Source organism: Lepidochelys olivacea (assembly GCF_965140295.1).
Source record: "Lepidochelys olivacea isolate rLepOli2 genome assembly, chromosome: 1".
NCBI lineage: Eukaryota > Metazoa > Chordata > Testudines > Cheloniidae > Lepidochelys > Lepidochelys olivacea.
Genome location: NC_140411.1, coordinates 232,386,863 through 232,398,435, shown reverse-complemented (window position 1 = coordinate 232,398,435; position 11,573 = coordinate 232,386,863). Strand labels below are relative to the sequence as shown.

The following is an 11,573-nucleotide window of genomic DNA, read 5'->3' as shown; positions in this document are numbered from 1 at the left end:
CCACTAGGAAATTTAGACTAGAAATTAGATGAAGATTTTTAACCATCAGAGGAGTGAAGTTTTGGAATAGCCTTCCAAGGGAAGCAGTGGGGGCAAAAGATCTATCTGGCTTTAAGATTAAACTCAATAAGTTTATGGAGGAGATGGTATGATTGGATAACATGGTTTTGGTAATTAAATATTCATAAATAGGCACAATGGCCTGTGATGGGCTATTAGATGGGCTATTAGATGGGGTGAGATCCGAGTTACCCAGGAAAGAATTTTCTGTAGTATCTGGCTGATGAATCTTGCCCATGTGCTCAGGGTTTAGCTGATTGCCATATTTGGAGTCGGGAAGGAATTTTCCTCCAGAGCAGATTGGAAGAGGCCCTGGAGGTTTTTCGCCTTCCTCTGTAGCATGGGGCACGGGTCACTTGCTGGAGGATTCTTTGCTCCTTGAAGTCTTTAAACTACGATTTGAGGACCTCAATAGCACAGATATAGGTGTGAGGGTTTTTTTTTGTAGGAGTGGTGGGTGAAATTCTGTGGCCTGCATTGTGCAGGAGGTCAGACTAGATGATCATAATGGTCCCTTCTGACCTAAATATCTATGAATTTATAAATACGTATGAAATGCATCAAACACTGTGATTAAGCTCCATTTTGCAAACACATCACTTTACGTCTGGGTGACCAACTCATCGCTGGTACAAGCCCACCAAAGTCAATGGAGTTGCACCCAAGATGAATTTGGCCCTGTCCTTTTTATTCGTCCCCTATCCGCAGCTGCTAAAATTAAATGTAGGAAAAATGAACTACAAAACCAGTAAAAATTGCCAAAGGCACCATATTTCTGGATCATATTTATAATCTGGAAGACAGAAAGCAGAATTACATTTAGCATATCAAAGCAGAAATAATGGTTCCAAGAAGCCATTCACAGTCAGTGTTCAATTGAAAGATGCAGGTGCCAACAGCCACACCAGAGTGGTGTGTTGTTTTTCATTATAGGAGTTCAGGGACAGGACTGAGGACACTCCCCTTTTTGGCAAAGCCTAAGAACACATAGGGGACATACTTGGTGAGGAAAGTTCAGAACACCCATCTCAGACATCTTTCCCCCTTCTCCTCAGTTCTGGGAAAATCACTAGCATCTAAAGGTTTGTCTACACAGGAAATGTTTCCAGTTATACTCATACAAGTGTACCAACAGAGTTAAACTGATACAGTTATACCAGCACAACTCCCCTATGTGGACGTTCTTATTCCAGAATAAGAGTGGCGTTTTTTGGTTTATCTTAAGCCATTTCCAAAGTGACAAAACTAAACCAGAAAAAGGAACTTTTATACTGGAATAAGAGTATCCACACAGAGAGTTATACCAGTATAACTATAGTACTTCAAATTCACACCTTCCTTTATACCAGTTTAATTTTCCCATGCAGATAAGCCCCAGCAGAGATGGGAACCAGCCAAAAACCTGAATCCAAACCCTCCTGAACTTCGGGGGTAGAGTGTCCAATCCAGACCCCACAACTGGCCAAACCAGATCCATACACACTTGAATTTTAGGGTGTTTGGAACCCAGATCTGAACTTCATGGCCCTGGTCGAACATCTATGCTACAGTGGAGCTACTACTCCCACCACCCCCTCTGTAGGAGGTTATGCTATGTGGCAACAGGAACCAGTAAAAGGAGAGGAAGAGAGAGGAAGATACACAAAAAATAAACAGAAATTGTCAATTAGAAACAAAAATCGGATAGAAAGATGTTGTGTGTTATTGAGCACATACAGACACAAGAATAACCTTCAGAGAGCATACCTGCCAGCAAACATCGTCTCGGCCTGAGCTGCAATTTCATCTATGTCCGGAACAATTGCTGCCAAAAAACAAAACACAGGACCACAATTTAGTTTTCACAGCTAAAGAAACTATGGTCTCTGTTTAAGTATGTGCAACAAACTGAAGGCCCAACTATGGACTCCTTGGCCAGGCAAAACTCCATTTGAAGCAGTTAATGGAAATTTTCCCATAATAAGGAGGGAAGGATCGGGCCTTAATTATTCTTATTTGTATTGCAGTAGCATTTAGGAGCCACAGTCATGTACCAGGACCCCATTGTGCTAGGCGCTGTACAAATAGAACAAAGACGACCCATGCCCCCAAAGGCTTTGCAAGCTGCATCTTTCATATTTTCTTTGATGTAACCAACCCCCCAAAACAGCAGACAATGACACAAACTTGTTGAAGAATTAGTGTTAATTGCCGTTCCTTTTGCACCCACCTGCTCTGCTCTGTCAGCAAAACCAGAATACCCTCTTCTCATCTCTTCAGACAGTTCCGGGCTTTTTTCCGTACCACTGCTCTATCCATAAACATTCTCTGTAAACCAGTTCATCAGCCCCACCCCCATTTAAAGCCCTCTGAAAACCTCAGTTCTGCCACAAGGCACGCAAAACACGAGAAAGAAAAACAGAGCAACGCTTAACTCTATCCATCCCCACTCCATCCTCCATGGTCCGTTCTCACTCATTTGTTTTGTCATGTAGCAAACCTTTGGGAAGCATACAAATGAATAAATAAATAACCGTCATAGGAAAACTGAATCATATTTTAATTAGAGAGCAGCAACTCAGCAAATATCCATTATTGTGGGCACCCCTCTAGCTTTCAATCTGGAGCGATGTGTAGCTTTCTGAAGTAGTTAAGTTCATTGCTTACTAAAATTACCGCAACAATAAACTGCAATACAATAGCAACAGTTACCTGAGACAAACCCTGGTGTGTCTGGTGGAGAGGTGGTGGAGCTATCAACATTCTCGCTGTCTTCTCCAAATTCTTTCTTATAGATAGACAGCATGTAGGATATTCTATAGTCCAGTCTAACACTAAGGATAAACTACAAGACAAGAGTTTAAAATAAGATACAGTTTTCTCTCTCTCTAACCTGTTTTCTGACGGGGGAAGGAGCTAATTTTAAGTCTATTACTGAAAATAAAACAGCTATGTTTTTCAAATGATAATTTTTGTGATTTCTTTCCTGGGATTGACCTCCCACACTATGCTGCGGCATTTAGGCTGCACCTCCTTCACCATGAATATTTTAGTCAGTTCAGACTCGTCCCGCAGCTCTGAGATCTGCCCATCTGCCCAAAGCTGCATGAAAACACTAAAGCCAAATCATTTATTTTTCAGTGCAAAATACTAGTGGTGATATCCTGGCCAGTGTTTGCTTTTTGAGGATACTTTGTGGTGAATATAAACCTAAGGACAAAGGATTATTTCTGAGGTTTACTTTTTTAAACAAACGTAACTTGCTCATTGGATTTACAACAGGGTAACTGCGATCAGAATCTGGCTCTGTGAAAATATTCACATAAGGGCAGCAGGGTTTGGACGGGTATACATTTTTTCCCTGTTTTAGGTGTGCTTAACTCTCATTGTGCCTGTATTGTGGTATAAAACTGGTGTGAAGGGGGGTTAACACATAAGTATACAGTAGATCCTCAAAAGGTACGAATATCAGAGTTAAGGACTGACCAGTGAACCGGACACCATGTGAAACCAGAGAAACAAATCAGGCAGCAGCAGAGACCAAAAAAAAAAAAAGAAGCAGCCAGTACTATATTGTGCCTGTATTGCATCTTAAAGGTAGCCACACCTGGGCTGCCTGTCCCCCCCACCCCACCCCCACTCACGGGGCAACCACTTGCAGCAAGACGCTGGGGCTGCCAGCCCAAGGCAGTTGAAGCCAGCAGAGCACGTGCAGCACGGGGATCTTTCACCCACTCCCCATGAGGGGGACATGCAGTTTTTAACCCCCCTCCCTGGGAGAGAAACATTCTGTTTTCTCTCTCTCATACACACACACACACACACACCCCTACCCCTGCCTGGAGGGGGCCAAGTTTGAAAACTCATGCTAGGGCTGAGTAGAGAGCTCAGCTGCTGCTGAATCCTGGCCTGGAGCATCAGCTACTGGATCTGGAACCCGAACTGTGCTTTGTTCAGAGTTACGAACATTTCAGGAGTTACGGACAGCCTCCGTTCCCGAGGGGTCTGTAATGCTGAGGTTGTCCTGTATGAGACGGGATTGTGCCCTAGTGTTACGTAGCCATGTCAGAGAGTAACAGTGGAGGGTAAGGCCTCTCCAACTCCCTGTGGAACTGCATTAGACCTGCTCGGATGGAGGCTAGAGAGAAGAAGGGAAAGGAGGAGCTGCCTCACCTGAATCTTTCTCCTGTGAGCATACAGGTAGGGAGTGGGCAGGAAGAAATTGGAACCGTGGCTCTGCCCTCCCAAGTGCCAACCAGCAGAGCCAGCCAGGTATGAAGGGAAAGTAAGCTGCATCCCAAAAGCGGTGTCATAGCTTACTGCTCCTCTCAGAACAAGGAGAGAGCAAGGAAGTGGGAGTGACACTCCAGATAGTAATATTTTCCCAGGGCTCTCCCTAAAGTAGTGCAGTTTAGCATCACCCTATGCTCATTTCTGAGCTCTGAAATATGCAGTTTATCACATTTTGAACAATTGTATGCTACAGTAAGCATAACCCAACAATTGCTAGTCTTTCAGCAACTTGTAATTAAGGAAATATAAAAGACGTACTTCATAAACATTCAGTATAAATGGAAAGCTTCAAAAGTGACAAATTGTATCAACAGATAGCAGAATTTACAAAAAATACTAAAAAACTTCTACAGAGTGTGTGTACCTGGAAGTAGGAGTTGGTATGCAGAATAATAGACACTGTGTGGCACATAACTTACAGCAGCCCAAGGTGAGAACCCTAAAGATATACGCTAGTGGATGTACCTCATGGAATGGCTAGGATACAACGACACTGACCCAAATTCTGTTCAGTTCCACCAGTGAACATCTGGAGAGAGCTTCCAGAATGTCTGGCCCTGCATTTCTCCAGTGTGTCTGGACTCAGTTCTGTTCTAAGATACACCGATGGAAATGAGGAGTAACTATTGAAGTCAATGAAATTATACTGATGTAAGACAAGTATAATTAATCTGGAAATATATCCTTTGTCTCTAGAGCAGGGGTTCTCATCAAACGGTGGTCGTGACCCCTCAGGGGGTCACAAGGTTATGATGCGGGGGGTCGTGACCTGTCAGCCTCCACCCTCAAACCCCGCTTTGCTTCCAGCATTTATACTAGTGCTAAATAAAAAAAAATTGTTTTTACTTTACAAGGGGGGGGGGGAGTCACTCTCACAGGCTTTCTGTGTGAAAGGAGTCACCAATTCAAAAGTTTGAGGACCACTGGTCTAGAGAATATTTCTGGGATAGTTTTAAGGGCCAGATTCTGTCACCCTTACAGACACTGAGCGGTATTCTTCTCCATGCCAAGGCACGACCATTAGAGAAAGGTACTCCTCAATGAGAAAGACTGGGTCGCAGAATTGGCCCCTAAGTAAATAAAGAAGTAGGTTAAAATTAACTAGCTGCTTTGTAATTTTCCATCATGGTTTTTACCTGCAAGATCTCAATGATTTTTAATTTGGTGTCCATCACAGTCACATCTTCACTGTCTGGGCTGGCCTGCTTGCTCGAGTGGAGGCTTGGCTGTACATCAGGTATGCTGATGGGAAAGATAGATCCTCTGCTCAGTACCATTTGTGTCATCATCTCTCCCACACCATGGATGGTCCTCATAACATTGTTTCCTAGGTATTAAAAAGAAATCATACAATTGGTGAACCTTTCTTTCAAACCCTCCCTCCCTGCCTCCCCACACACACACACACACACACACACACACGTTCTTCATGTGGCAAAAATACCCCAACAATCTTAATAAATCTACTAAGGACTAAATCATCTCTTTCCAGCTACAGCTGCACAGGAGGGAAAGAGTTAAGTCAAAATATCTATGGTTTTGGAGCCAAATAAATCTGCCACATCACCGTTCCGCAAAGGACACACTTGCAGGCCAACGGAAAGGCCAAGAGACCAGGGTCCCCAAACACTCGTTCACCCCATCAATGTGCTCATAACCTTGTTCTGCAGGGAACACCTCAGGAGAAGAGTGCCTAGTTCAGTTTCCATGCCCACTCTCTTTGTTGGCTTCTCCATGAAGATTTGCCAATTGGGGTGGTGGATTTGGCGATAGAATTGTAGAATCTCAGAGATGTAGTGCTAGACGAGACCTCGAGAAGTTATCATAAGTTATCTAGTCCAGCCTCCTGTTCTGAGGCAAGATTAAGTATACCTAGGCCATCCCTGACAGGTATTTGTCCAGCCTGTTCTTTCAAATTTCCAACGATGGGGATGTAGACACCTGCACCTTAGGAACTGGACTGAGACCAACAAATGATTTTAAAATGGAACACAAAGATGCCATCAGTTGGTAAGGACTTTTGGTCTCTCCGGACTTTTGGTCTCTACGGACTTAATCTGATTTTAACCAGTGACCTAGAGGTAGAAAAAGCTTTGTATGCTGTCCCCTATTACCAAACCCCTTGGCCATTTGATTATGTTACCAATCTTGAAACATTTATTTGGATGTACTCAACATACTCCCATCCACAGCTCTGAGCACATACACACACACACACACTTCATAAAACGTATACAGCCTACAAGCTGAACCAATGTTCAAATTGCAAAAGCCTCCACATTCTCACAAGCTAAGATTCTCCCACCTCTCAGCCCCATTTGCTCAACCTTCCCACTTCAGAAAAATCCTGGGAAAGGGACAGACCTTATAGCCTGACCTGAATGTCAAAATATTCTCTAGAGCAGGGGTTCTCAATCTTTTTCTTTCCGAGGCCCCCCGAACATGCTATAAAAACTCCATGGCTGGCCAGTGCCACAACTGTTTTTCTGCCTAATGCTGGTCCTGGCTTTTATAGGATGTATCAAGCAGGGTAACTGTCCAGGGCCTCATACCACAGGGGTCCTCACAAAGCTAAGTTGCTCAGGCTTTGAATTCAGCTCCAGGTTGCCAGGCTAGGAGCCCTGGGCTTCAGCGCCACACAGTGGGGCTTCAGCTTTCTGCTCTGGGTCCCAGCAAATCTAACATTGGCCCTGTTTGGCGTCCCCCCCCCTGAAACCTGCTCATGGCCATGGAGGGGGCCCCAGGCCCCTGGTTGAGAACCGCTGCTCTACAGTTACAGTTCCTTGCCTGGGCTCCTCCTAGGAAGAAACTTACTCACCTCAGAGCTAAGCTTTCCAGTTTAATCTAGCCCTAAGAGCCCAGTTCAACCATCCATTCTATTGACTCTGCTAAGAGTTGGATCAAACAACACATGAGGATGCTGTTTGTTCAGACAAACTGTGCTGCTGTTCTTCTACTCTGACTTTTGACGTGAACAGAAGTTCTATGAACGAATGACCATCTTCATTCTAGGATGGGGGAAGAAGAGGAGGAGGAGAAGGAGGAATTTTGGTCTTGCTCTGGACAGGACATAACGATTCCTACCAGTGTGAATTAGTCTTTTCATAACTCGTAACTCACAGATACGAACTAATGGATAAGACAATGAGACAATGATGGAAAGAGATCCTCCCTCTAAGCGGGAATACCTAGAGTATGCAAAAGCAAACCAAGGGCTGGAAGAGAAGATATAATTTGGTAGAAGGCTTAAGTAGTTCCTTGAATGTCTTCTGTATACTTTAATCAGCAGGCAACAGCAACATCACAATAACCCTCTTTCTATATAATCTGCAGCAAAAGGTCAACATCCTATTATATTTTGCTAGCAATATCTTCCCCTTATGCCTTTTTGCCCCCATTCATGGAGTTCACGTATTGTATGTGAGGAAAGAGGGGGCCTTTAACCCTAACTTAAAAAGAAGAAAGAATGTGCTTTTTCAAAGTGAATGAGACACATTAGTGTCACGTTTCAGGTCCTGTTCAGCATTCAGTCTGGTGTGCAATCTGTTTGAATTGGGCTTTTGAAAATACTCCTTCACGTCCATACAAGTTAAGGGGGGGTAGGGGGGAATAATTTCTGGCCGTTTTTGCATCATGCTAGGAAGAAAAGCACTGGGTATCAGACTGAAGACTAAATCCGAACATCAGGGTCATACACAGGCAGATCCTCCTAACTGCCTGCACATAAGTAAGGTAATAAAAATGTTTCCAAATATCCTCCTGGCTACTGCATGGTGCTGGAAATCATATATCTGGCAGAACTGATCTTTAAACTGCATGAAACGTGAGACTAGGATCACCTCCCCCCAAAATGCTAAACAATGTTTATCTGCATTGATTACAATGGAGTTACATCAGTGTAAAACAGGCTTACGAAGAGAAGAATCAGGTCCCTTGACCTTTAAAGTGGCTCCATTTAAGTTGTTTTTTTTAAATACTATTTACCACCAATTTGTGAAACAGATGATCTCATTCATAACACCCTGTCCTTTCAGCTGCACAGTCTGCTAACAGTGAAGTGCAGCTGTAGGACTTTTAGGTATCCCCTTGGTTTAAGAAACAGAGCAACAACAACAAAAGGAAAGACCACAGTACAAGATAATGGGACTGCATCACTCCTTGGTGACTTGTCATCCCATTACTTGAAAAATGTATATGGAGGTAAAAATTTTCCCAATTAGTAATGGAGATTTCAGAAGTTAATGAATTCTGCATAAAAAGAGTCAATGGAGTTACAGCACAATACAACTGGTATTGCAGAGTGAAGAACCAGTCAGAATAAATTGAAAAAAAGTGACAAGAAGATAGTCTTCTAGATTTTTATGTCAAACCCAATTTTTTCTAAAAAAAAAGATCTTGAGAGGTACTTTTAATTGATGTCAATGGGATCTGCAAGTGCCTAGCAGTCCTCTCAGGAATTGGTCCACTGAAAGTAGGTATTCAGTATACAAGTGTGCAATTTCGGATTGGAAATTCCCTGAATATTTCAATCATTCCAACCTCTAAGATAAATCCTGCTGAAATAGCAAAGGCCCAGGTACTATGCAATATAGGATTAGACTTCCCCCCCACCATGAGCTCCGATCAAGGGCAATGCATAGTTGCACTGTGTCAGGAGCAAATCAGAAATCAAACTGTGACTCAGTCACAGTATGGGCTGGTCCCTCTCTTGCTCCAGAGTGAAGAGTAATCACTTCCCCATCTGCAACAAATCAGCGGTGCTGCTCTGTACGTTCAGTGGGGGAGGAGGGGGATAAAGTCAAGGTTATGCCCAATCCCCACTTCTGCTCCCTCACTTGTCACCCACACATGTGCAAGGGGAGAAGATACCCCACAAACGTCCGAAGAAGGTTGGTGCAGTGGTTAGGAGGATAGTCTAGGACATGAGAGACCCAGGTCCAATTCCTACTCTGCCAGATTTCCTGTGTGGCCTGGGGCAACTCACTTAGCATCTCTTTCTCTCCATTCTCCGATCTGAAAAGTGAGGAGAATAATAGCACTTCCCTACCTCAGAGTGCTCTTGTGAGAATAAATATACTAAAGATTGTGGAGGAACTCAGATACTACAGAGAGGGGAATTATAAGAGTACCAAAGAAAACAAAAGAGGCAGCCTCCTTCCCTTGCCCCTACTCACAGGTGCTGACTTTCAGCTTTCCCCAGGGGTGCTCTACCCTCACTTGGCCCTGAGGCCCCTCCTTCCCCAAGACCCAACCCTACCCCCTCCCCGGAGCATGTCCTGCCCTCACTCTGCCTTTTCCCACTCCGCTCCTCCGACCCGCTGACTAACAGCTGATAGGAGGCAGGGAGGAGCTGATTGGCAGGTGGCTGCTGAGCACCCACTATTTTTTCCCCTGTGGGTGTTCCAGCCCCAGAGCACCCACAGAGTCAGAGCCTATGCACAGACTAGCAACAGAGGTAGGAAGTGCAAGGGCGATGCAAGGCAGCTTCACAATTGAACCTATAACAAAGGAAAAGTTACACTGGATTCACTACACTCCTTCCTCCCAAACATTCCTTGAACATCAACCTGTGTGTGTGACTAAAAGCTAGAGGAAGATCCACTAAAGAAGGTTGTCATTTTCGGTTGTATTTCATTAATACAGCTGAAAGTGTTTTTAGTAGGGAAAAAGCCAGTTTAAATCAATTTTAGTAGTTATAGCTGCAATGATTAAGACCCTCTTTAAACCAATATACTTTTCTTTTTGTCAACAATACCGGCAAGGCTGGGAGGAACAGGCAAATCAATCTCATACAGCATCTTAGCAAACAGCAAGATATCAGCAATTATATTTTAAATTAACACCCAGCAGGTTTGGGGGAGAAAATTTCTGGAATTAAAATGAAATAGCACTTAGGACACTTAGTTACCAGTATACTTTTCAAAGTGAAAGAACCCAAAATATTTCACAAGCTGTATGCCTGTATATGCAGACCACCACTGAAACACAACTGTCTCGCAGGTGGTGGGTGACCGTCAACCAGTACACAGTGCCACAAGCATGGGGTGCCAGAGAGGGCACAAGACACGCAAAGGAACCTGTGCTTTAGGAATATCCATGAAGATTAGACAGAAACTTGATTTTAAGAGGTCTCCTCCAAGAGACCTAAACAAAGTGATCTACATGCCACTCAATGTAAATATCTGCCTTAGAAGGAGGAAGGGGTAAATCAGATCTATAGAAAAGTTTAACCAAGAGTAGGTATGTACTTCAGATCTGTTACATCCAATCAGCATGGTCCAATGGATAGAGCCCTTTGTACTATTCCTAGCAAGTCACTGCATTTCTCTGCATTTGTTTGCCCTCCCACCTTTTGTCTCATTCATCTATTTAGATTGTAAGCTCTTGGGGGCAGGGCCTGTGTCTTATTAAGTGTTTGTACAGTGCCTAACACATTGGGGCGCTAGGTGCTACCACAATACATTAATAAATAATAAATTAACCTACCACCTCCATTGTTACTAATTGGGCTAAATCCTGAGTGTTACTGAGCAGATGCCTCTCAGAAGAGAGCACAAAATGTATTTTGTGAGACTCTTACCCAGAGTTGCACTGTCAAGAACCACAAGTGCATCCTATTATGGTTTCACAATTCTAGTGTAGAATGTGTCCAGGGAGTTAGAGATAAGTGATTTATTCACCAATATATAGTACAATGAAAGAGTGAAATCAAGGTAGGTTCTGATGCTCATTTAAAGGAGTTACAGACTGACAGGTACTAAAACGAGGGGCTGGAAAAAAAGAATGTTTGTCATCTTTTGGAAAGACAACTGTGCACCTCCTTTTCATTGCATTGTATTATAGTGATCACAACTTCCTAATGAATATCACTTTCTGTCACAAACCTGTGGCACATAAGCTCATACAATTTGGCATGATTGACAACACAATGGCCTCTCTGAGACGAGAGAGATTTCAGAGGAGTTAAGTTATAAAGAACATGCAATCGACATGTTGGATAATGGGACACCTCACTTCCTGCATAAAACATATGTCCTGATAGAATTGTTCAGACCAGTAAATTATTTAAGAGCAAAATAAACACAAACAGAAAAGTGCTATGCAATATAGCATGGATGTTAAATGACAAAGCTATATTCAAGGAGAAAAGCCACTAGGAAAGGAATTGGCAAACTATGCCTTGTCTTAATATTGCTCCCAGCCAGTGGCTATGTGGTGGTTTCTGTCCTGCTCCCAGTGGA

General features: G+C 43.4%; 1 protein-coding gene across 1 annotated transcript in view; it reads right to left on the bottom strand.

The window, feature by feature from the left end:
• ITPR2 (inositol 1,4,5-trisphosphate receptor type 2) overlaps positions 1-11,573 on the bottom strand; it is a 350,183-nt gene that overhangs the window by 196,087 nt on the left and 142,523 nt on the right. Inside the window, exons 22-24 of the mRNA XM_084631622.1 lie at positions 5,469-5,659; positions 2,752-2,884; positions 1,807-1,864 (exon numbers count right to left, since the gene is read on the bottom strand). Coding sequence (XP_084487748.1) covers positions 1,807-1,864; positions 2,752-2,884; positions 5,469-5,659 — 382 coding nt within the window. The remainder of the gene's footprint in view (positions 1-1,806; positions 1,865-2,751; positions 2,885-5,468; positions 5,660-11,573) is intronic.